Source organism: Lates calcarifer, linkage group LG3, assembly GCF_001640805.2.
Source record: "Lates calcarifer isolate ASB-BC8 linkage group LG3, TLL_Latcal_v3, whole genome shotgun sequence".
NCBI lineage: Eukaryota > Metazoa > Chordata > Actinopteri > Centropomidae > Lates > Lates calcarifer.
In genome coordinates, this window is record NC_066835.1 from 9,614,130 (window position 1) to 9,641,381 (window position 27,252).

Genomic DNA, 27,252 nt, shown 5'->3' on the forward strand with positions numbered 1-27,252 from the left:
AGGGTGTTTGAACTGTTGATGTGATGTCATTGGTCAAATATACTTGGCAAACACTTTCAGTGGTTCACAACCACATCATATCTGAACATGAGCCAAAAAGAAGAAAAAAAACACCTGCTCAATGAAGATGTCACATAAAACCTATAATTAAATAAGTTTTAGAAAGGGTTGAGGGACACAAGGGGAGATATATTGTGTGTCCCCTATATGCAAGAGGGGACACATCGAGGGCTTTGTACTATTGTAAGATTGTCAAATTTGTCATTTTGGGTTTAGCGTGGAAACAGGATTTTAAACACTTCTTTTAAAAAAAACAAAAAACAACAACTTCACAGAATCACGACAATGGGGTATAACACACTTAATACAACCTCCTTGTTGGCTTTCCTCCATTTAAACATTTGACACCGGAGGAAAGAGATGAGCATCATCACACTGACTTGCTCTTCTGCTTCCCACAAGTGGCCACAAAACATAACAAGTACTTTTACGTTCCAGCATCACGCTTCAAACCACAAACATCTTTTCTTCTCAAGTGTGCCCCTTCATTGTTTTGCTTTTCTGGTACTTCACCGCAGCTCCACAGTACATAATAATTTATTATATAAACTAAAATATAAAATCAGTATTATTTGTTGGAACTAAAGCATTACAGTGTCGTGAGAAACATGTATGAGGAGTGTTTGGTTAAAAGTTAACCAGGACTTTTAAATGAAAACAAGGAAATTAAATAGAAGTAATAAATATTTATTACTATATGATACAAGTGAATTAACTTCTGATATCATTTCCATAGAAATACCAGGAACCTTTCAGTCCAATTTATTTTTACCCTCTGTACTAAGTCACAAACAACAAATATTGCTCTTTAAAACTGTGCTAATCTGGTTGGTGATACATGGACCGGATCTCCAAAAGCAGTGCATATATGATCCAGCTGTTAATCTACACTTGATACCCAAACAGGATCTTCTGGATCAGTATATTTCTGTGTTGTTTATGGAATTTCTTATATTTTATCTCTTTGAATTTATAACAAAGAGAACGGCTCCAATATGATCTTCTCAGACATCTTCATCATCAGCATTATGACGGTGCTCTTCTCATCACTTCATGTCTATCAAAGGTATATCCATTACAGCTCTGGAAGCTATTCTAAAAATATGAAATAAAATGTTACTGGTAAAAATGTAAAAGGAATTATAAATATGTCTCAAATGGTCTAAGAAGATCCATGTCCTGTGTTAACATTTGTGTTGATAGTGTGGTGGGCTTGAAGATATACAAAAACATTTTTGTGGAAATCAAATGAACTGTTTAAAAGACATATCATTGCTATCATCATGGAACCCTACTCATGATATATATCATATATATGATATATATATATGATTATATGTTACCCTTTCTACCTAATGCAACGTTAGTCAAGGTTGTCAGACCTTGACGGAGACCTGAAGTATTAAGTGTCTACTGATTAAAAATATGATGTATTTTGCTGTTAGTTCCTCCAGTGAAACCGAAGGTGCACTTCCACTGTTTTGTTTTTGTGGGTCTTTACTGCAGCTCTACAGTACATGTATAGTTTTGTTCTACATATTATCTATTTGAACTAAAACATCATAGTGTCATGAGAAACATGTATGAGGAGTGTTTGGTTAAAAGTTAACCAGGACTTTTAAATGAAAACAAGGAAATTAAATAGAAGTAATAAATATTATTACTATATGATACAAGTGAATTAACTTCTGATATCATTTCCATAGAAATACCAGGAACCTTTCAGTCCAATTTATTTTTGCCCTCTGTACTAAGTCACAAACAACAAATATTGCTCTTTAAAACTGTGCTAATCTGGTTAGTGATACATGGACCGGATCTCCAAAAGCAGTGCATATATGATATAGGATCTTCTAAGATCAGTGTATTTCTGCATTGTTTATAGAATCTCCTATAGTGTATGTTATTGATTTTTTTTTTTTTACAAAGAAAAAGAGAATGGCTCCAATACTCAAACATCTTCATCATCAGCATTATGAAGGTCCTCTTGAAAGGCCTCAGAGAGGGTGTTTGAACTGTTGCTGTGATCACTGGTCAAATCCACTTCCAGTTGTATACAGCTACATAATATATGAACATAAGACAAAAAAACCACCAGCTCACTTGGAGATGTCACATAAAACCTATAATTTATTCATTTTCAGTAAAATTTTTGACATAGTAAAACGCAGCTTTAGAAAAGACGTGTGGCTTCAGCTGTCCGCAGGTTGAGGGGACACGAGGGGAGACGTATTGCTTTGTGGTTGACTTTTTTTTTCTTTCCATTTACAACTGATAAATAATAACAACATATCAACGTAGGCATATATTTACACATCAACAATATTACAATAGTACAAAGCCTTCAATGTGTCCCCATTTGCATTGTGAACTTTGTGTTTTTTGTTTTAACATGCAAATAGAATTTAAACCAAAAAAAAAAAAAAAAACATGACTTCACACAGTCATGACAATGGCCAATAAACACTAAATACAACCTCCTTGTTGGCTTTCCCTCCATTTAAACATTTGACACCAGAGGAAAGAGATGAGCATTGTCACTCTGACTTGCTCCTTTGCTTCCCTCAAGTGGCCACAAAACATAACAACAAGGACTTTTACATTCCAGCACTGCAGCTTCAAACCACAAACATCTTGTTGAACCTCTGGCACATAAACTGAGACATTTCGTTATCTCTGAAATACATAAATAAACAATATATTACAATAAATAACTAATATAGCACAATTATTCTGCTTTTTGGACACAGTAAGCAGAGGTGTGTCTTTGCATGTGTGTGTCATGTACAGGTTAAGAGTAAAAATGATGACCACAAGGTCTCTCTGTGATACTGAATATGAACAAAGCACAGATTTATCAGCTCTTGCAGTTGAAGGATCACTGACTTAGTTTCACAAAAATCATCTTTAAAATGTGACTATGTAACTCTAAAGAGAAGAAATAAGTGTTTCCCTTACAAATAAAAAGCTGAACTCACAAGCATTAAAGCACAGTTTTGTTCAATTACGTACACTAGAGTTTTGCTGCTACAGGGGTACTTGGTCTGGTATGACTGGTAGCTTGTGGTGGCTAATTTTAGCTAATGGTAGCAAACTTTAGCTAAATATAGTTGTGTAATGAACAGTGAGTTTCCTGACTTTATCCCTTTTCTTCATTTGTGTCACTGTTACAGTAGCTTAGCCTTTTAACTAAATGCTAAACAGCAAAACTGTAGCTTAGCATTTAGCATTATCTCGTAATTGTTTCTAGAAGCTGTCTATATCGAAATGTGTGTCTATTGCCCCCAGAGAGTGGGCAATAGACACACATGAATTAGTGTGTGTTTTCATCCGCTACCGTTAAGTTAGTAGGAACTGAGTCGGGGTTTAAAGGAGAAATCCACTGTCAGTACTGAATATGATTCTTGTTTTCTAAAATTGTTTATCTGATATTTGTGGACCTCAGTAACTGGAAAGGAGGAATCTCAATACTCACATGTGTAATATCAAGCAACATTTCTTGGACAAGAAACAGACTTCTTTAGTGTTTGTTTAGTTTTTACATTTCCTTAATATCAAATATTTACATGCCTCAAATAATCTTTCAATTGGAATTATCTGGGTAAGTATAACTGGCTCCACATTCAGTGTCACAGCATCTTTAGAGTGTGTTGGTGACAGCAGTGGGTTACAGTCTGGGAGTTTTTAATGCACAGACAATGACTAAGCTACTCACAACACAAAAACTATGTTTAAAGTGAGTCTTTACCTTGAAATCACCCTTTAATTTCTTATTGTAATGAACCAAAGATGCTTTTGGTACCAAGACAGTTTGGGAAATTCAGGTTTTCCCTCTTGTAGTTGAATAATAATAGTCTGCAAGAGAAAGCAGCTCTGTGCTATGAAAGGCTTAGTGTTGAAATGATGATGATGAACACTTGTGGCAACAACATTTCTACTGTATTGCACTTTACCCCCCATGCTTTATAACTATCTAAACAATGCGAGACATGCATCACTACATAACATTTAGGAATCTCACCCTTGGATGGTTCCTCCTACTCAGCAGAAATGTACCACTGAAGTGACTGCATGAATAGATACAGGGTGAGGACAAAATAATACAAACACTTACAAGGGCTGCCAAACTAAGACTGGGCATGATTCTGAAAGATGTGGTTCTTGTCTTATTTTGAATGAATCATCATCAGTTTATATAAAATTACCGAATGATTCCCTTCATCCCATGCAGCATTTCTTTTGTAATGACTACAGAGTGAGCCAGAGTCATAATTCTATGAACAAGATGGGCTGGTTACTCAGGGATTTGAATAACAAATAGATGCTTTTCACATGTCAGGGCTGTATCAACAGGAGTATGTTGCCAGACCATGAGAACTGAATGGATTCAGGACGGATAATTTTCCTTGCCAACATGTAGAAAACCATTAATGGATGAGCCAAAGCTATAAAATCTCACCATACAGTCTTACTTTAATGCTGGAAGTCTGTGTCCTTGTGCTTCCATTATTCTGTCCACACTCTGTGTTGATTTTCACAGGCAGTTTACACAAGACCACTTCCCAATGAAGTGATCTTTTCAGTCAGTAAGAATGAAACGACTATGTCAAAAATCTCCTCATGAACATGACTTTGGCGAATAAAGCTAAGTTCTGTGGTGCAGTGTGTTGACTTCTAACAGTATAACTCTAAGGATTTAAGGACCAGTGTGTAGGATTTAGTGGCATGGAGTGGTGAAGTTGCAGATTGCAACCAACTGAATACCCCTTGCCTCACCCCTCCCCCTCCAAGCGTGTAGGAGAAACTACAGTGGCCTTCAGGTATCGTAAAAAAACGTGAAAGTCTAGAGCCAGTGTTTGGTTGTCCTTTCTGGGCTACTGTGGAAACAAGGCGGTGTAACATGGTGGACCCTCTCCCTCTGTAGAAATACAGGGCTAATTCTAAGGTAACAAAAACACAACAATTCTTATACACTATTATATTCCATTTTTGTCAATAGAGCCCCCCTAAATCCTACATACTGGTCCTTTTAAAAAAAAGTGAAAAAAATTATGTTGGGGCTGTGTTTCCATAGCAACCCAGAACGAGTGGGATACCATCACACACACACACACTCTCTCTCACACACACACGAAAGCAAACACACACACGAAAGCAAACACACACACACACACACACACACCCTGAAATCAGTCGTCAGAGTGTGAGAAAGTTTCTCTGCGAGGAATCAGATCTGCTTTACATGACGTCATTCCAGGGCTTATTCAAGGAAACCAAAAAATTAGTGACAAAAAAAGAGACTCCTAAACAAACCAAGAGCTCTACAGTACATCTATGCTGCAGGACTCCACATGACATTTGGCACTGAAAAATGTATAGGTCCATATTATATACAATGTAAAATAATCATCATCTATTCACACAAAAACATCATAGAGAAGAGTGCCCGAGGAGTGTTTGGCTAAAAGTCAACCAGGACTTTAAAACAGAAAGAAGAACCAATAACTGTTCACTGCTCATCAACAGTTTTTGAACTCTGGCACGTTCAGGAGGGCTTTAGCATTTCAAACCTCACTGTCTGTCAGTGAAAACCTGCTTCCCTCACACGTCAGGTACAACACACTGTTAGAGTTGCACCTTTTGTCACTCAAGTACATTTTTAGTTAAAAGACAGAGCCTCAGTGAGAAAAGATAAAAAGGTGTAAGTATGATAATGTAAGCTCTGGATGCTGCTTGTGTTACGTAATATGTCACAGCACGATAACCCAAAAAAGCTCCACATCATACACCTACATAACTATAGCATGTATCCTGCATATAAATGCATCAGGAGGCAGATATGTGATACGCAGATGAAATAATATGAGACCATCGATGGAGCAGATTTTGGCCATCAGGTTATGAACACATCTAACTCCTCTACAGACGTTTTTGTGTTTGTAACTGAAATTATGACGAGGCTATTGAATCCTTGTTGACCTCTGACGAGACTCTGTCTGAAATAAAGGAACATTCCACCTGCTGGACAGGCTCATAAATAACCAAACGCTCATCACAGGAACAAAACCAAGGGCATATTCAGTCCAATAGGTATTATACAAACTAATTACAGCCTTCTTCCTTAGTTTGGCAAATCTCTGTTGCTGCGCAGAATCTCTTCCTGTAGACAGTTCACAGAGCGTGTACGGACTTTATAAATCCTTTATAAGTACAGGTTCAGTGTTATAAAGCCTTTAGAGAACAGGCAGAATGCAGCTATTTGTCTTTGTAAGTTTTGTCAGAACACATGGCACCTTATTGTCCACTTGGCACCACTGCTGGTAGTGTGATTTTGTTGCTGTGTATGTGTGAGTGTGTGTGGCATTTCGCTGTACAAAGCGTCCTCTGTGTCACACAGTGCTTGCGTTTCCGTTGCGCTGTGTCCAGTGTGTTTGTGTGTGTGTCTGTGTGTAGATGTGTGTGTGTGTGTTTAAGCGCGAGGCTCCAGTTTGTGTGACAGTTCGAAAAGAGTCTGCTGATTGTCGATAATGTGCAGGTAGTTAACACTTGCCCTCACCTCCACGCTGTCGACCCCGATCACCTCGTTGCCTAAGAGACAGACACAAAACGTGCTAATTAGTCACGCTGAAAAGTTTTCTGTTAGACTCGAGAACACACACATTCACACACATTTGGTAGAAACACATACTCTATTATGGCCATATAAAGAAAATAAAAGACTGTCTGGAAACGGTTGCTTAGAAACTGTAAGAGAAATACAGAGAGGGAGAGACAACAGACCCGGGCACAGGTGCAGTACACTAACTCAGCTGCAGATGGCGTTAGATTCCTCACAATGAATGGTTCCAAACATCAATACTCCATTCAACAGAACACTTTGTCACAGAGAGAAGACAATGAACTTAAAGAGCCTCTCTGACTAAGCCTGTCTTATCATTTGTGATGCTTTTTGCACCAACTGAATTCACCCAGAAACAAGAATACTCACCTGGCTGGTCGCTTTGGCAGTGGCGAATCATTCTCACTGTGTCTGCGATCATATGCTGTTGGTTTATAAGAAGTCGTGTCATGTAAGTGCAATGCCAAACCGATTTGTACTACTGCATAGCAACAAATAACAAAATAAATAGCATCTGGCAGTTTTTTTTAAATTCAAAAATGCAAAGATTTTATTGTTTGATAGAAAAATGTGCAACAGATTTGTCAGTGGTCATCAGTTAAAATGAAATCACGGCACTGGTGCAAAATACTGTGTCAATGTCTTTCTCCTAGCACTGCCCAAGAGTGATTCTGCTGTTGAAGATAAAGTTGGCAATGATGCACTAAAACCAACTGAATAATTTGCTGTATAAATTACTGCATTCATATCCCATTTACCATTTATGTGATTGAGCAGTTCATCAGCCACCTGTTGACATATCTCATTTTGTTATCTATGACAGTTGAAACGTTTAAAGAAAGTGAAATTCCTCAAAGGTCAGAGTCAAACAGTTTGAACTACAAACACAAAAAGATGTTACAGAACAGACTCATCTCACCAGCTTCTCAAAGTTGACCAGGTTGTCATGGAAGGTTTTATTTCCCTCGTGGATAAAAGTGATATCTAAGAGCAATGAACAGCTGTGTTAAGGTTTCATCAGTCTTGGTATATATGTGTGTGTGTGTGTGTGTAGGAGTTGGAGATTATACCTTTCAGGAGAAGAGGCATGAAAGGGATCTTGGGAGGTTTCATCCTCTTGAAAGCTTCTCTGTACGCTTTGTGGTTCAAAGACGGATCCTGGAGAAAACAGAGAAAAAGAAAAAGGATGGAAAACAGAGGAGAGATTTCAGGATTGATCGTCAAATTAAAAGGAGGAACATCTTCTGCATATATCTCTTTTCACTAAGTCTCACCGTGATGAGCTCCAACTCTGAGAAAAGCTTCTTGAACTTTCCCGGACATTTCTGAAAGGAAGGTGTTTGGTCAGAATTACATTTAAAACACAAAGCATGTGTATAAATACGCTAAACACGACAACACACATACACGCACAGACACGGACTTACCTCCCAGGTTTGGTTGAGTCGGCTGACAGCTGCTGTGTTGAGACCCATGATGATGGCAAATGCAGAGTTCAAATTTCTTTGGGCTTTACAACTGCAAGCACACAAATGAAAAATGTTCGCAAAATGTAGAGAAATCTCGATGCGCTTGATAAACACACTTTATTCCCGTATGTTTGAGTGTGTGTGTGTGTGTGTGTGTGTGTGTGAGTTCTTACTGAGCAGCAATCTTGATGAACTTCTTGAGCAGCTGCACTCTCTTGTTGAGAGACACGCACATGAGCACCTCCGACATGACCCACTGCTGGACCTCGTTGCAGCGCTGGAGCAGGACTGAGAGCGCCGCCGTGTGGCCACTACCGGGAACACGGCTGAGGGTGTAGTACACTAGCTCTTGCTGCGTGTGGAAGGGGGAAAGATTCTGAGTCAAAGACGTCAAGTTTTTCAGGAGAACACATCCCAGCATATCTACTCCCTTTAAGATTGAAGTACAGATAATTTACAGTCATATAACACAGAGAAAAGCAGCAAAGGCTCATATTTAAGAATGAGAATCAAGCATGAAACATTGTCTAGATTCCCTATAGAAAACTAACATCCAACATATCTGTGCTTTGCTTCACCATTTTCTTTCATTTCAGCTCTTTCTAAAAGCCTCTCAGCTCTAAGGAGACTTTCTGTACCCGGGATCCAGGAAGTCTTGTAGAGCATTTGCATCTTTAATGCTTATGTTCCAGCAATCTCTGTCATGAATATGAATTTATTATAAACTGCTTTCTGACACTGCATGCATATATTTGTGCGTGTGAGTGCATACCTCGTGGATGGATTTGAAGAGGCTCCAGTCCAGGTGTGTGAGAGCAGCTGCCACGTCCCAGGTGTTGATGCCTAAGAGTCGCACCGGCCTCCTGCTTAGCTCAGCGCTGTCTGTTAAAGGAGGCTGTGTATACAAACGTGCAAAGAAAAGCTAGGTTAACGCACAGGAAGACGTTGGTCACCTCGGTGTCACGCCATACATACTATACAGAAACACACAAATTAGGTGGAGGTATTGTCTATCTGCAGAAATAGGGCTAGTTCTAAAAACGATAAACTGCAACAATATCTCACTTTCAAGATAAACTATAGAACAATGAGGCTGGTGGGGGATTCAAACACAATCAATCATTCAAAAGAAACAATACAGGGCAGAGCCATTAGAGGACGTGTCTTTTGTTGACATACAATCAGGGCTGAAAGCTGAGAGGAGAGCATTTATTCACACAACACAATTGTGCTGTCCAACTCCACTTACAGGTCTCCATATTAACAACAGTTCTGCATTTGTGAGCCTGACAACTGCCATTAACTCAGCAGATAATACATTAAGTAAAACTAAATATTACATGCCTACCAGACTACTTGTGGGTCAGTAGACTTTTCTAAATGGTTTCTACTGGTTTGTTAATATACACATCCAGCAAGAAACCAAAAGCCCTAAAAGTGCATCTGCAAAATGTCCAAAAGTGCAGAATTATTTACGGATTCACAACTGAAGCTCCATTCTGAAAAACATGCCATTACAGAACAACACTTTGCCCTGATACAGCACTTTCCAATCCTGCTGTCACGGTTGGGCAACAAAATAATTGTGGCTCACACCTTCTCTCTCCTATTGAGTCAAAGTTAATAACAATCACCTGGTCTGAGTCTCTCCAGCTTGCTTATAATGCATGACTCATCCTAACACTGTGAAAATATGTCAGTTGGGGAATTAGAATATTCATTTTCATGCCTGATTTAGCCAGAAGATGATACAGAGGCAACCAACAATATCAGAGGCAGCAAATGCCCAAATAATCATATCTCACTGATGTCGTGGTTTGCTTTAAAGCTGCAAGCCGCGCCTTTAGCTTCTATCAGTGTGTACCAAACACATGGAAAGACTGAATGTTACAGAACAACAGAGGAGCAAACAGAACTGTGTATTTACATACCAAGATCTCAGTGAGATCCCTGCGACAGGCCACAAGCTTTCCCTGCGGGGTCAGAGACTCTGAATACACACAGTCACTGGGCTGTAACACCCTCCGTTCTGCAGACAAAGAAAAGGAGAGAGGGATGATGATGATGATGATGAGTTAGAGCCAAGAGTGCAGAACAGTGAATCCCAAGCAGGGGCACTCGTAAACTATGGTGTACTTTTGCAGTTGCCAAGGGAGCAGGTAGGCAAGCACATAAGTCTAACAGTTAGTTAGAGATAGTTAATTGTAATGGCTGAAATAGCTAAGTCATGTAGAAGAGGTTGATAGCTATAGGTAAAAGATAAATGGTTGAAATAATTAGCTAGCTTTAGCTTAGCTAAAACTAATCGATAAACAGTGAGAAAGAAAGAAAGAAACCAACTTAAACACTATTATTAAAAAATTAAAAAATTAATTAATTAAAAAATTGTGATAATGACTTCTATGTAATTGAAAGTTTTGAACAACATCCAGTTTATAATCAATTCACAAGGAAACATGTGGAACATGATGGATGATGTTGATGAACCAGTGGGAATCACTGGTGTAGAAAATTTGCACTCTCACAGGAATTTAATTCTTATGTTAATATGTTGACTGTGTATTGTGCACACGTTTTTGAGTGTTTGTGCGTGCACCTCCAGTGTGTGAAACCACAGCGAGCACCATGTCCTCTTCTGCTTTGTCCATCTTCAGAGCCACAATCCTTAGCAGCTCATGGGCTTCCAGTGACGGATGCGTGTGGACACTCAGGTAGGAGTCGGTGCTCACGTACACGCAACAAATAACTGAGGAATAGATCGAAAACATTCGAAGTGAATGGCTAAACCAAAAATACTGTACAATCAAAATGAGGCAGATGCAGAAAAGGCTTAAGTATTTACAGAGAGACTTGAGGTAATTTTTGTCAAGTACTCAAGCAGACAAAGAAACGGAACACGCTGTATTTAAGCAATTTGCATGCGCACATTGAAATTAAACCTCACAGACTGTCATTATGCATAATTGTGTACTGTCCTGGGCAGTGTGCTGTGATTTGCGTTGTGCATATGTGTGTGTGATGATTGTGTTTGTGTCCGTTACTCACCCTCTCTAGTCTCAGTTTGTGGACCTCGGAGTTGCAGACAGTTTTCCTTCAAACTCAACTGCTGATACATTTGTTTGCTCTGACAGAGAGAGAGCAAAAGAAACATGAGGATATGTAATTCTGTGTTAAAACTTCACTGAATCTTCTGGTGCTCTGTATCAGCACTCATACAGATAAAATTATTACTCTGTGACTGTAAATATCTTGCTTTTTACCTTGCTTTTGTCCAAATTCATGTATATAATTGACATTACCATTAAAATATTTGAAAGCTGGAGCTACAGTTTTGATGTCAGTAAAATGTAGCGGACAATGTCAAGCATCATTGGTGTGGTATATATTTCCTCTCAGCTGCCCCACCCCCTGTCTTTGGCTTACCTTTTGGTTTGGAGGACAGTCATCCACAGTGCTGTAAGAAACAAGAACAACAGTGAGGTGGGATGCTGGTAGGCATGCGGGGAAAACGAGAGAACAAAGGTGTTATGCAGAGACAAACCCACTTACTGTCTGCGACGCAGAAGTTTCTGGAACTCCTTCAGGTCTTTCTCCAGCGTGGGGAACTCATACAGATCTTCTAAAACACACCTGTACAGGGTCTGATACAAAGAGAGAAATGAAACTTGTTGATTGGTAGTGAAATATTTGTTTGATTGGTGCATTAGGAAGGTTGGTAGATTTCATCTAAGTCCAAAACCAGTGTAATTTAACTGATAATACACAAATCATTATGTTGTTCAGGTTGTCCATATTGAATACATCATTCAGACATTCACAGTGTAGGTTAGGAAAAATATATGAAGCCCCGATTTATGGCAACAACAAAAGCTAACTGGGGTCAGGAGTTGGCAAACCTGGAGTCCATCCAATGGTGGTGCATGGCAGGACACCACAGTGGAAAAAAAAATCCCTTTGCACCTGACATTTGTCAAAGAGCTGTGTGACACTCTGGGCCTGATCAAGAGGAAGTTGAATTCCCAAGTTTATCAGTCTAACAGGATACTGTCAGGGTGACTGTCCGCCAGCTGAAGCTCAGTAGAAGTACGGTGATGCCGCAGGGCATTCTGTTGTAACTCCACTATAGAGTTACTTAAACAAAGAAAATCCACCTTTTGAGATGCTGTGAAATGGCCTTGAGAGAACTGTTCACACCAGACATCTTAAGAATAATATGGATGAGCTGAGGCATCTCTGAAGAATGGACCAACATTCCTCTTGAACTTCACGCAGGTCTAAACTGCGCAGCTACTGGAAGAGCTTGTTTGAGGTTGATGCTGCCAAAGGAGGTTCAACGAGTTATTAAATACAAGGGTTAATCAGCACTGTGAATGTTCAATGGGTGTGTTCAATAAAGACTTGAAAGATTAAAACTGTTTGTGTTATTAACTTAAGCACATTGTGTTTGTTGATACTTATATAACATTCTAGTCTGTGGAGCTCATTTACTGAGTACCATCAAATGTAAATGACGCTGCGTAGGTAGATGACATTAAAAAACATGCAGACAAATTCTGCACCTTGTACTTAAATGGGTGACTAGGCATGCTCTGTAGTGTCTGTGTATGTGCATGGAAGAGCATTGGACTTCCAAAGATACACACATATATACACACAACACAAACATGCATGCACATGCTCATCACACACACACACACATACATTTCCACCTGCTTATCGCTGTCATTGACCCACCATAGCCTCCCATCCCAATTCGCCTCTCGTTCCTCTGTTACTAGGCAACTATCACCTGGGTTACGCACTCTGTATGAGATTATACCCATGCCAACCCTCGCACTTTGGTTTCCATGGCAACCCAGCATAGAGCAATGGAGCCGTCGGGTTACAGTGGGACAAGTGATTGGTGAGTGCGTGCGGCTGTTGTGGGTGAATGTGTGGACGTGTGATCATGTTATGTATGTGTGTGTGTGTGTGTGTGTGAGAGAGACAATTGCTGCAGACATTCAAATCCGATTTGGCCGAACCATGTTAAAATTTAGCAGGGACACAGCAGATATAAGCAGCGTCTGTAGTGAGAAATGTGACAATGATGTGAATCTGTCTGTGTGTGTTTTCAATGACCATGTTGTCCTGTGCAGACATTGTGCTTTGAACATATCAGTGGAAGAATACCAATACAATTGCTGCTTATTTTATTTGTTACTTTTTAATAGATATTCTAGTATCTATTACTGTACTCTATATTATGATCATAACCATCATCCTCACGTGATACATCATGAAGGTGCCTGTATTTTTTCTCTTTCTTATTAGTTTGCCTCTTTTGATAAAAACATCATTACGGTTCCTCCAGTGGGCTGAAACACTGGTTCAGTTTAACTGGTGAGGCAGCAAACAAGACAATCATGGAAGACACATAAACACACTTTACAGCTCAGATGCCCTGTTGTGCAAAACTTGAGGAAGAACAACCCCATTTTAGAACAAGACAGAGAGACAAATGAAGACGAATGAGTCCTCTGAAGTTCTTTTGTGGCCCACGTGAAAGGACACCAGAGGATCAAACTCAGGGACAGAGTGAAAGGAGAGATAGAGAAGCAGAAGAGGTGATGAAGGCGAGTAGTTACGTACCTTCATGAAGCTCCTGACGTGCTCCTCTTCCTTGAGGAAGTCCTTGTAAAGCCTGCTCCAGTGGGACACCAGCTGAAGCACCTTACGCTTCCTGAAGAGGGCGTCCTTGCCCTCCTCCTGACCCCTGCAGCGGGCACTGCTATAGGTGAGAGCGGTCAAGGAGACAACGAAGGATAGTGAGGAGGTTTAAAGGATATGAGTGTGATTATGTTTGTGCATGTGTTTGCCAGTAAGGATATTGTCCCAAAAGTGCCTGACAGAGGTCATGAGTGGACATGAACACCAGGTAGGTCAACAGGAAGTCATCCAGCAACATTTCTGAAACACAGGAAACACACCATCAGTCTCTTAATAAGGCTTCACACTTCAAAGCTGTCCAAGGGAAATTTTCTTTTTATTTTTAGAATTCATATGTGGAAAGTGAAAGTCATCCATTTTTAGTTTCTCTCTTTCTTCCTCAATTCACCTCTGACTTCCTTTGTCTACATTATGTAGCAATGAATGGTATCCGCTTTATGTCAGCCACATTACAAAGAATAACAAAGATACTTTAACCCCTTTAACCCAGAGTTTAGGCTTGAAGAGGTTAAAGGTCGCTAACGTTGCCACCCACTGTCAAATTTCTTCCAAATACACCCACATAGTCCTGATGAAGTTTCAATAAAAGATAACAAAATCTTCCAAATATTCAAACAGATTTTTGCTTATTTTGTCCTGAATATTTTCCGTTATAGAGAAATAGAGACTGGGAGGTTTTCAGGGGCTGAGGCAAACTGAAGCAAACATTTACATCACTACCAAGAGAGTTTCTCTTTATGTTGGCTCTTTTTCTTAACAACTTCAAAAACTTAAGAAATTCATCAGAGTAGAGCAAGCTAATGTGCAAGTGAGATGGCAAGAGTGTATGTGTGTGTGTGTGAGAGACTCAGCAGGTGTTCAATGGGTAAGAACCGAATATAAACAGCCCTTGTGGCAGATGGGTAATGAACCATTGTTGGTGATGCGAGGGAGCTGTGGTGTGTGCATGTGTGTGAGTATGTGTGGTGTCAAACTCTTTCCCTGGGAAAATGTGTGACCCAAATATGGCTCCGTCAGGCAGAGAGCAAAGAAATCAATTATAGAAGACTGAGCAGAGGCCGCAGCATTAATATTTGAACAAGTGTCTTCTCTTTAGAAATAAAAACACAACTTTTCTCAAGAAATATTTTTAGGCAGGTCTGCCAGAGCTTATCACTTTTTCAAAACCCGGGTGACTTGCCTTCCTGTCATTTTCTCTCTTTCTGAGCCCTTTTCTCTTTAGTCTGTGGACGTGGAGCTCTTTCTTGAGCAGCTATCAGTCATTTCCCTGCTTTCCGTTTCCCTCTCGCACTCTCTTCCATCCCAAACTCTCCTGGCCTCCTCATCCCCTTCGCTACACCCCCGTTTTTCATTTTCTCCTTCTCGCCGGTTACATTTCCCCCCGATACTACTCTCCTCCTACACTCGCCCTCTCACAGCTCTCTGTGATGATAAATATCCATTTTCATCTTCAACATATGCCCTCTGCGTTTGCCCGCTGGCACGCACAAAGTCAAACACATACACTCATAGACACAGCAAGACACACACATATACACACACACATACCCAAACGCACACAGCACCCTGATGAATAACTCATTCAGTTCTGACCTTGGGGAGTTTATCTCTTGTGAGAGAGAAAGGAAAAAGAGAGAAAATGTGTGTGTGCTGAACTAATCGCAGTAATCTACTGCTGCGTTTTTTTGTTGTGTGTGTGTGTGTTTTTATGTGTACGTGGGGAGGGGTGGTCGGGGTAATCACTCTCTCTCTATGGAAGCGTGTTCGAGCCTGTTCAACATGCTGCACAGCTAAGCCCGCTAAAACGGCACACTGATGCTCAACACCACCCCAGAGGGGCCTACGCATGCACACACACACACACACACACACATGCACACGCATGCACGCACACACACACACACACACACACACACACACACACACATCCTCATGCTTATTCAGTGCACACAGACCGAAAGATAGACGCACAAACACAGAGACACAGACAGCCAAACATGCACCTCTGCTTCTGCATCTCCCTCAGCTCCCTCTCAGAAAAATAAATAAATAAATAAATCAACCCAAGCCTTAAAAAAGTGCGTCTTTTCTCTTTTCCGTGAATAAATATCAGCTGGTCTTCCTCCACAAAGACCATCTCAGTTCTCCCTCTCTCTCTTTCTCCTACATTCATCTCTCCCTCTTTCTTCCTTTGCTTCCTGCAATTCAGTGAGATGGCTCCCTGTGGACTGCTGGGAACTGGTGGTGCTGAGGAGTTGATACATAAAGACGCCTTGTCTTAAAACAGGGTGAACAGGCAAGCGCAGGGCTTTATAAAATACAGGTTGAGACCCAGAATGAAGTCAATGAAATCAAGTATTATCTTACTGGACCTGAGTTCCATGGTGATATGGGATTTAATGAGAGGAAAATAAGTTATAATTAGTTCATTTTTTTTACTTAAATGCTTTTTTCTTTTGATATATGCAGGCATTATAGCTTACATTATCAATATTTGATATTAAAATGTGATCTGTACCAAAATAATGACCTGATATTGTCTTTGTGTTTACACCTTGTATTTTTATGCATTCTTGTTATCCTCATTGAGATCAGCTGTCTGTCCTCAATAGCAAAACCAGTGCATGAGTAATTTGAGGTGGCAGCAAACCAGCTGTAGCTGTCAAAAATGTCAGGTGTGTTACCCTGCATGCCAATAGGATGGCTGCAGGAATGTGAATCTTCCACTTCCTCCAGTCACTGTAACCATTATAACTTTCTTTCTTTGAATTGTCATCAGTTTAGCTAACTTCTGATACAAGGAGTCAGGTCAGAGGTCACAGCGGTCACAGTGGAATGATGATATTGCATAGGTACAGGCCGGCTGGCACATTGTACGCACTGTGTTCCTACCTACCTAAGATCAGAACACAGTGGGAGACAGACTGCCTCCAGAAGTGGTCAGACAAATCCAAAGACATTCTGATCACAACACATTTACACTTTGCATTAGCATGCGTTTTCCCTTATCTGGAAACAATGACCAGGCGCAGGTCTTTAAGAGAAAAGAGAGCGCATAATGTTGACAGCACATAACAACATAAATGGGGAAGCTGTGGTTTGTGGTGACCTTCGTAACCCTAAAACAGGGGCATCCCCTGTTTTTCTCTGCTGATGGTAAACTGAAACCTTTGGGATTTGGCCCAGTCAACCATGGTGTACCACAAGGCTCTGTCCTTGGCCCCCTCCTCTTCACTATCTACATGCTCCCCCTTAGTAAAATCACCCACCGCCACAGTCTGCAGACGACACCCAGTTGTACCTTAGTACGTCACCATCCACTCAGTTCCCTCCACAGTCCCTGGTCAACTGCGTCCTCTAAATAAAAACCTGGATGACCACTAACCTTCTCAAACTAAACAGCAATAAAAGTGAGCTCATGGTCATGGCTCCCAGAGCGCTGCATCACCCCCACCCTCACTCAGTACCTTTTGGACCTCCTCCACCTGTATTTCCCCTCCACGGAGCCTGCAGGTCCTCTGACTCAGGCCTCCTATCTATTCCCCGCACCAAAACATGTTGCTTTGGGGATAGAGCCTTCAGTGTGGTAGCCCCCACCCTCTGGAACTCTCTCCCAATGGAGATTCGCCATGCTACAGCTTTGGTCACTTTAAGTCTTCTCTGAAAAGTCACTTATTCCCCCAGGCCTTTGGTACTTATTTTTGTTTCTTATTTTGTTGTTTGTTTTGTTAGGACATTGCCTTTGTAAAGTGTCTTTGGGTCTCATGAAAGGTGCTATATAAATTTAAGATATTATTATTATTAGTATTAGTATTATTATTGATCAGACAAAACAGATATTCAAACATGTCACCTTGGGTTAGTTTTCCACTCCTTTTTAGCCTCCTTCTAACACTTTACACGCTGCACAGTCAACTGATTATGTAAAAAAAATAGTCAAGACTTACTAAGTTAATATATCACAAATGACAAAACGTTTCCTGAGGTAAAACAGTATAGTAGCTCTATAACTGCTGCTCTTTCAAAGAACCCTGTAGCTATAAAGTAGACTTGAGGATTGTGAAAATGAGATATGACAGTTAACAGCCCACTGAAATTGTTTGCAGCAGAAATGCCTACAGCGCCCCGAGGGAATCGTTTTACAAACTCATTAGAGCATTTAACCTCTTGAATGTTCCTCATACTTACAGGCAATGACATGGCTGAATGAACGCACCAGTGCACCTGGATATGGTGTGAGGGCTGACTGACTCACGCACCCAAACACACAAACACGCACAGACAGCACAATCAAGGGGGAGTGCATACCTCCCCTGGTTTGAACCCACTTAGGAGAGGTATGGCCTGTGCTGTGCTGTGACTTGTTGTGTGGTACTGAAAATGAAACTACTTGGAATGAGAGGGAGGTGTGGTGCTTAGTTTTAAATAGAATTTTGGTAAAACAGCAGAGATAAACCTCTCTCAAGATAATCCTTTCTCTCTATTCATGGACATACAGCAATATTGTGTTTATGGATGTCCTGTCATAAATGTGTTCAAACTTACCGCTCTCCCTGCTCTCTGGCGCCCCTCTTTGGTCATCCAATCGCAGGTCACTTAGCAGGTGCTCCAAGATCTTGAGCGGCGTTCCCGACACCACCACATACCTGTAAGACGAAGAGTCACGACAATCTTCCTCACTAGAGCACGAACACCAAGCACGACCACTTCTATCCCTCCATCTTCCCTCCCTCTCTTCCTCCTTATTCCCCTCCACATCGTCGTCATCGATGTAGCGGAAATAGGGAACATCAAATGTACAGATTTCTGAACTGCTAGCATTTTCATCATGATTGCTATCCTCCTCCTCCTCCTCCTCATCATCATCATCATCGTCGTCCTCATCATCTCCATCATCTATGTCCTCCTCAGCTTGTGCGAGCGTAGCTAGCTCGGTAGTCATCTTCATATCTGATCACTTCCGGAGGAACAGTCCTCATTTAATCTTTGCATACCCAGGAAGGGTGCTCTCCTGTGGGGTAAACTGCCTTGCTGTCTGCTCCTGTCAGCTGAGAGCCTCAAAGATTGAAACTCTCTCTCTGACAGCTCCTACAGTAGCACTCGGAGGGAACTGATTGCTACTGACGATGCTGAGCACTGTATACACACACACACACACATACACACACACACACACACACCCACTTAACCTGCCTGTCACTGACACTCCCTACATTGTGCCTTAGGACTTGGCACATACTGACTTAAATACACACAAACACTGCACAAAGAAATCAACTTTGAAGAAAAAACACACACACATGTATAGGATCCTCAATGCATACACTGATTTGTGGAAGGAAGTAAACCAGTCTTGGAGTCATCTTTGTTTCCCTTTCAGCTGAAAACAAAAAAGCCATTCTCTCCTTCCCGCTCTGTACGAGAAGCTAAAGCATACATTATCTTAGACAAACACACTCACACACACACACACACACACACACACACACACACTGCACTAGTAATATTGTGCATGTATGTGCAAGAATGTGTGGTTGGAGGGTGAAAAACTGAAAGAGAGAGAGGGAGGAGTACTATGATTATGACTTTGTTGCTACTGTTGGTTTGTAGGGCTCTTATTATGTAGGAGGGGGGACTGACCTCTTGTCGCAATCCTCCTCTCTGGACCCACCCCCTGACGATGTGGGCGAGGGCCGGTCCGATGGCGATGTCACTGATGATGTCACTCTCTGCAAAACCAAAACGTCCCGTCCTCTCTCCTTCAGACAAACCCTCCCCACTGCCTCCTGAGAGACGAAGAGAGGGAAAAAAAATCAGGGCTGATATTATAGGCCTTCTATAGCTTATTAGAAGATATATGGTGTCTGTGTACGGTTTATGATGTCCGATCGGTAACAAGAAATTACAGCACAAAAATGCCAAAGATATGTTTGAGCTCATTTGTGTCGCCATTATTGTCCACCAGAGATCATTGACCAGTTCATATTGTCTCCTCATTAAACAAATTTAAGAGATCATAATGTCTTTTTAAAATGTTCAAATGCTGATATTTTATCCACCTCAACAAGATATTAAATCTCCTACACCTAGGTAAATGCAGGTGTCTCTCAAACCAATCCACACACGCAGAAACAAATAGCAGGAAGTATTGCATTTCCTGCCTTTAAAAGAAATGGTATTGTATAATAAATAAAAATGGGAACAGCTAGGAATGAAGGCTGACACTTGAAAAGATCTCCTTCTCCAACAATGAACAGCAACTTGATCTGTGACTGGAGCACACATACACACACACACACACCTTCAGTGACAGTGTAACGGGAACAGAGCTCCAGATGGACAAAGGAGCACAATAAGAGACAGCCTGAGGAAAGGAGGGAAAAAGGAGGAGAGAAAAGAGAGCGGGAGATCAAAGGCAGAGGAGAGGAGCAGGAGGAGAGATAAAGAAGCGACGTCTCTCCTCCAGCTGCTCGCCGCAGTCTCCCTCGCAGCCACAGGGACTGAGCAGCAATCACAACTGACACAGAGAGCTCTCTGTGCAGGGCCGTCTTTATGGTGCACCGTTTCTCGCTTTAATGCGCACACACACACACACACACACACACACACACACACACACACACACACACACACACACACATACACACACTCATACAGATACATTATATAGGACTGCGCACAGCTGTGTTTAGTCATATATCAACATAGATATGCCACAGTTACATAATATCACAGTGGGGATTATTGAGTTTTTATTTCTGAAAAAAATCAGTTGGGGTTTGAAAAAGGTCCTAAAGTTAGAAAATAGGTGCTAAGGTTCATACAAAGTGCCAACAGCGCTAATCAATAATTGTGGTCACAGTTTTTGGAATCTTGATTTTTATTGTAGACACTGTGGAGCCTCAACACAGAGCACTGTTAATGCAGTCACAGATACCTTTATAGCACACAAACACATGTCAATAAACAGGTAGACATGAAGAGGCAAACACACACACACACACACACACGCACATGCACGCACATGCACACAGACACAGACACAGACACACACACACACACACACACACACACACACAGTCTTTGTGATCACCTGATGAAAGGATCTGTGATCCTGAGAGACAGCAGGGTCAGACAAAACAATATGACCAAAGTGCTCTGTGTGTGGTGTGTGCGGACATGTCCTGATGACTCATATTCTACTGCAGTATGATACAAATGTTCAGCGGTGACCAGATCCTTCCCCTTAGGTGTGTTGTTGTGTGTGTGTGTGTGTGTGTGTGTGTGTTTCACATTTTCTCCTAAAACCTTCATTTGATTAAATAAAATAATATTTAAGTTTTGTATCTTTTTATTTATAACTCAGCCATTTGGGCTCATTAATGCCTAATTAACAAATCCACATCTTCAGTATTTAAAACAAAGTTAAACGTACTTTAAACATGCTGTTGTGAGAGGTTTTTTGAGATGGAGTTCTTCCTCATCTGAAGTGAGCATTTAAGGACGGAGTATGTTGTATGCTGTGTAGAGTGTAAGGCCTTATGAGGAAAAATTGTGATTTTGGGCTAAGTATATTCAGTTCCATAGTCATTGTCCATGTCTACATGAGGGCTGTGGTATTGATGACATAACACTACAACACAGAATATTCTTATTTATTTTGACACCTTATAATGACTCATTGTTTGGGCATTCAGGTAGTTCACAGTGTAGGTTAGAAGGGAAAAAATGAAAGAATTCGCCCACCTCTGCATAGACTCTGGTTTGTTAGCCGAGCCTGTATCTTGGCTGAGCACTCGGAGAGACAAAACTGGAGGTGTTTACACTTCACAGCAGCACAATGTCTTGTTGAGGACTCTCTTCAGAACATCTTAAATTTTGATGAGATAACTGGAGCTTCTCATAATTTTGATATTTCGGTGCCTCATTTGGCCATTTTAGATTTTCTTTAATTAATCTCTCAATTCTACTGTTGACCATTATTAACTTACATATACACTGCCAGGTCTTCAAAGTGAAACTAACTTGTAAACAATGTGGACTTATCATTGCCAGCTCATTATGTAACAAGCTGAAATTAACCGTCCTCAAGGGTTAGCAGCACAAACATGCATACAGGCTGATAAATAAGGCAGTGACAGCTGATGTCAAAAGATCTGACGCCGCATGCCATTAATTACATTTTCGGCTGGCACCCAGGCCACACCCAGCAGCCCAGATGTGGTGCTAAGATAACAAGTTTGGTGGCTAAGTGGTCTAAAGGGGACATGCCATTAGACTATATCATCCAGGGTTCAAATACAAACCAGGATGTTTTATCACAAGTTTCCTGTCTCTCTACACCAATAACTATTCTAATAAAGGAAAATTGCCCCAGAAATGTAATGAAAAAAGAAAAAGAAGGAGATTATGTAACCAGTTATGACTGCAAAAACAAAGAAGAGTAAAATGTTTTGGTGTGCTTCTGATAAAGTGGCAAACTACTGATCTTTCCGATAACAGTCACTCTCTTTGCAGGGATGCCAAGAACAACAACTCTGAGCCAAGAATGGGGGAAGGCAGTGTTAGAACACATACACACACTCAAGATCAAAGGGCTTCCAGAAAATGCACCACAACAAAAGTAAAACCTGTAAAACTGTCACTATGTATATGTAACTACAGTACTTACACTTGCATTCACACACACACACAACCTCTAAAGAATTAAGTGTAAACAGCAGTTCCCAAGGACAACATTAATTTAGCCTGAGAAAGAATGCAAACCACGAAAAGTAAAAATATACACTTGAACACTGTTTGGAGGGGGGGGTCAGAAAGTTATGCAACATAGAAAAAGAGAGAGAGCAAGAAAAAATAAAAAACAGATGAAAGACAAGAGACCGGGACGGGAAAGTGAGAGACACGGAGGAGTGTGAGGAAAAGTGAGAAATACAAGAAGTGACTGAGAAAGAGATAGAGAGACATCTGGATCCAACTGTCGTATGTGTTTTGTCCAAACTTTTAAATGTCTAAAAAATTACAATGCACCTATGAGAAAAAGAGTCTTGATGATCCATTTCAAGATGTTGTTTTGGTCTCTGCTAACAATGGCAACATGTAAAGCTTTAATACAAAGATGAAAACAAATGTGTCAAATTGGCAATTATGTAATACACTCTGCTGTGGCCACACAATTATGACTGATATGAGCTGGAGTTGGATATGACGTCTCTGGGAAGTTTAAAGAAACAGCAATGATTTTCTTTATCAACAAAAATGAAAAGGATTGTTTTTGTGAAGTCACTTGTTCTCAGTTTACAGGTGTGTCTGTCTCTTTCCTTCCATTCCTCCCCTTCCCTTCCTTCAATTCAACCATTAGTACTTTTATTACTTCTCCAACCTTCCCTCCTCACTGTCTCCTCTCTGCACTTCTGGAAACACTTTTTCTCCTTCTTCTCCTCTTCAGCTTCAAGCCAAGTCCCCCTCTCTCTCTGTCTCTGTCTCTGTCTTTGAATGGTCAAATGTTATGCTCTAGGGAGCAGAGTACATGCACTTGCTGTGCCCCTCACGGGGTCATACACCGAGTACACGTCGCTCAAACACACACAGACACACAAATTGAAAGAGTTGAATTTGTGCACACAAAACTAGAAAAGGAAGGAAGCAGTATATATTCAGTCTTTTACAGGACTTCAGTGCCAGAAGGGGCTCTTTTATCCTCTCTATATCTGTCTCTCACTCAGTCTGTCTGCCCTTTTTTCCTTGCTCTCTGTCTCACATGCACACAGCACACACAGAGACACGCACACACACGCAATATGACATTGTTCAGGAGGAAAGGTGGGCCTCATGGAAAGCCTAAAGGAAGCACTCTCTGTTCCCTTCCTGTTCCTGTGTGTATGTGTGTAAAAGTCTGCGCTGATAGTGACCCAGCCATATCAGTGTTGTGATAGCTCTGAGCCTGATTCCTGGAAATAATGGGTAAGAATATGAAAACACAAAGCTTTCAGGTCAGCAGCAGACACAAGAGCAACCATACATGTATATACACACACACCTAGTACGAATTCTGGCTATAACTATCAGAAAGCAACACAGAACACCCCAAAGAGCCTGCCTGTGTCTATGTGTGTGTCATCATGCATGCCGTGACCTTGTATAATCCCTTGTGCAGGCTGACCTCTGGTAAACTCTGATGGCTGAATCAAATGCAAAAGAGTACAAATGCAAGTCTGCAGTGACAAGAAGGCATAGAGGCACCCGGTGCACTACACTGACATACGAGTTATATCACTATGGAAACAGCCCACACCGGTTTGTCAGAGCTTGTCTGTCATGGAAAAAAAGAGAAACTAAAAAAAAAAAAAAAAAATCACCATGACAACCCAGTAAAAGGAGAGTGGTCTTTGTGGTGAATCGAGCTGGTTGCTTGGTTTTGGTTTCTGATACATTTTGCAGCCTAATATAGACAATGAGCTGGATAAAAAAGAAATCATCAAACCTAATGATAAACACATCCTTACATGTGTGGTGCCTCACTGAAAAACATCTTCCCTGAGCACACTTGAAATGATGATGGATCAACATGTGCTTCCTATCCACTTGAAGAAGACTACAACAGAAATTATAATGCTACTGATGCTGCTGCTATTAAGAAAAGAAAGAAGCTTGATTTGTTGTTAGGTCCTAATATGTCTGGTCTGAGAAGCAGCACACTTTCTGATGTTTACTTAAACCCAGGCAAGATTGGGCATGTGTGTGCAGACTGAAGTACCTTTGAACCACATGGGCGTTTCATCATTAACCTTTTAACATTAATTCATCAACACCCTTCTCAATGTTTCCCTAATATTCTCACTTTAAGTAGATTTTAAGTCGAGGAGAAAATCGTTTCCTCTCTCTGGAACAATGTCACATCAATCATTTTTACATGGTTGAGCCGAGATTCTTTGATTCTCTGATTTCTTTATATAAACCAAACACAATACTATTTCTTGTGTATAATTTCATACACATTTCTCCACAACCCAGACCAAAATATGTATATGTTTTGGAACTTCATAATCTGTACTTGTATTTAAAGTATTTGAAGAATCATCTGAAGAAAAGTCTTGGTTCTGTATGCCTCTGACAATAATTTGCTGCTGGTACAACTGCATTTTATGAAAAAAAAATCATATGTTTACTTACTTCCAATTCGAATGGTGGGGCTTCAGTCAAATTCACTGAGCTGATGAGATACGCGGTAGATTTCACAAACACACGCATTGTGATGTAGGATGAAATCAGACTGCGTTTAGTTCATTTCCTGCCCTCAGGTGTACTGTAGAGCAGGATTATACAGTACAACGCTTCACTAACACCCCCCTCATTATGCACACACACTGACTCAGCCTGCCACAGTGCCAGCAGTGCATGAACATACATATACACACAAGCTCCCACACATGATTATAAGCTGTAGCCGGCAAACTCGCACGCACAAGTGAACATACACACACACACACACATTCAGAACTTGACAGACTGTAAAGAGGGTATGAGATCACATTGCACTAAGCCATTATTAACAACCACATTAGATGAGCAAGAGAACTGGTGGTTGTTTAATCTAAAGTGATCCGAATGGAGTGAAGATATTTACGTCTGCGACGATAAATGTAGTGTGTGTCTGTGTGTGGGTGCATGTCAGTGCACAGATGTGTTCTCATGTACACATGTAGATGATGTACAAATGTAAGCAGGCATGCAGTAAATGTGTGTACATGTGTGTCCGCTCTTCAGATTGACAGCAACACAAGTCATGATGGTCCTGATGAGGATCCCAGAGGCCAATCTGTGACTAACTCAGACTTGAAGTGTGTGTGCGTACTTAAAAGTGACGACAATAATGACAGCATTTACCACACGATGACGTCCATCACTCTCCACTCATACTGACCATGCAGCCACAACTCCCTCGGCAGATTACATAGTGAAAGAGCAATAGGTTCTCAGAGAAACATCATCTGTTCACTTTGCTCTCGTAGGATGACATTTTGAAACATCAACGCCATTATCACACTCTCCACTCACGGCCTGGTTCCTGTCAGGCAGCCGGTAGTTGTGGTTCTGCAGCAGTCGACAGCCGTCCTTGGCCAGCCGCTGAACGGCCTCCAGCCCCAGCCGGCTCGTCAGATCCTCACGGCCGCATACGGACCCAATCCCTCCTCCGCCACCGCCGCCGCCGCTCCCGCTGCCGCCGCCGTCCCGCAACGCACACACCCCACCCAGCTGCAACACAGGAGGCATGAAGACATATCTCAACCCACAGTCCCAAGACATGGTGGAAACGCTTAAAGCGTTTTTGTGGAATGGATGTCAGGAAAGTTCAATGTTTTTGTCCAAGGAAGAATGAAACCAGTGTGGGCATAATCCAGAAGCATGCAATGACAAGTTTTCAGCTGCCCCTTTATGTCCATGTGAGGAGAATGAGGAGAAATGGTAATCCTGGGTCTATCTGGTTCTCTCTGTAATTCTTTGTATCTGTTACAGTCTGTAATTCCATTCATGTGTTGCACTTCTCTCTTTGTCTCAGTCTGACTGCTCTGTGTCAGAGGATCTGGCAGAGAAAGAGTGAGTGTGTGTGATTAGTAGTATAAGTGGGCGGGCGTGTGTGTCTGTGTGGGAAGAGAGTGTATTGGGGGGGGTGTGTGTGTGTCTCCTCCCCTCTTTAGTTGGGAATTAGAAGTGTGTTAACCACCCTGGTAGCCCAAATGAAGTAGATAAAAGTGTATAAACTTGTGATAACTTAAAAAAAGAGAAACACAAAGAAGCAGACTCTAAGACCTAAGACATAAAGAGAAAGAAAAGAGAAAGGCAGAAAAAGAAACAGCAAGAGACAGAGAATATATTTCAGTAAAAGAGCTGCAGGATACTGCAGAAACTAATGGCTCTGTCCTCGGATAGAGTTGATAACAGAAAACATGGTCGTGTGTGTGTGTGTGTGTATGTCTGTGTGCGTGCGCTCCCTTGGGTGCTGCTAGTATGATGGCTATCACTGGTGGCGGGTAGCCTGGTCTGTTTATTTTCCTTGGAAGAGAGAGAGAGAGAGAGAGGGGTATTTCATTTGGCTGTGAGTGGAGTAACCCTTCCTGTGAGCTCAACTATCCCACGGTGCCATGCTGTAGCAGAGGGTAACACACACACACGCGGAACATGAGGGCATACTCCCACGCTTCATTTTGTTTACCCCCAACCCCAGTGACAGCTCTTATCTGGTGGAATAGCCACGTACACACAGACACAAACGTTGTATCAGAGCCACAGTCCTGTGTCCCTTGCTGCTTCCTGTTAACCTGTTCTCAGCTTCCTGTCCTAGACACAGAACACAAAGGAGATAAACCTGTCTGTGGGCTGTGTGTGTTTGTATTG

The 27,252-nt window shown here is 41.3% G+C and overlaps 1 protein-coding gene across 16 annotated transcripts in view; it reads right to left on the reverse strand.

Annotated features, from left to right (window-relative positions):
• Positions 1-27,252, reverse strand: part of rapgef5a (Rap guanine nucleotide exchange factor (GEF) 5a) — a 103,072-nt gene that overhangs the window by 55,222 nt on the left and 20,598 nt on the right. For 2 of the 16 annotated variants that reach the window (XR_007809185.1, XM_051066245.1), the window contains exons 9-24: positions 25,915-26,112; positions 19,498-19,643; positions 18,403-18,503; positions 14,019-14,097; positions 13,780-13,924; positions 11,698-11,789; positions 11,572-11,602; positions 11,194-11,272; positions 10,745-10,894; positions 10,080-10,177; positions 8,921-9,043; positions 8,322-8,500; positions 8,107-8,197; positions 7,954-8,004; positions 7,750-7,837; positions 7,599-7,663 (exon numbers count right to left, since the gene is read on the reverse strand). Coding sequence is in view for 15 of the 16 variants with exons in the window: in XM_051066245.1 (XP_050922202.1) it covers positions 7,599-7,663; positions 7,750-7,837; positions 7,954-8,004; positions 8,107-8,197; positions 8,322-8,500; positions 8,921-9,043; positions 10,080-10,177; positions 10,745-10,894; positions 11,194-11,272; positions 11,572-11,602; positions 11,698-11,789; positions 13,780-13,924; positions 14,019-14,097; positions 18,403-18,503; positions 19,498-19,643; positions 25,915-26,112 (1,716 nt within the window). In the remaining variant the exon portion in view is untranslated. Of the gene's footprint in view, positions 1-2,163; positions 6,649-7,048; positions 7,104-7,598; positions 7,664-7,749; positions 7,838-7,953; positions 8,005-8,106; positions 8,198-8,321; positions 8,501-8,920; positions 9,044-10,079; positions 10,178-10,744; positions 10,895-11,193; positions 11,273-11,571; positions 11,603-11,697; positions 11,790-13,779; positions 13,925-14,018; positions 14,098-18,402; positions 18,504-19,497; positions 19,644-25,914; positions 26,113-27,252 lie in introns of those variants that run through there. The other 14 variants (XM_018697605.2, XM_051066248.1, XM_051066255.1 and 11 more) reach the window with 14 other exon arrangements.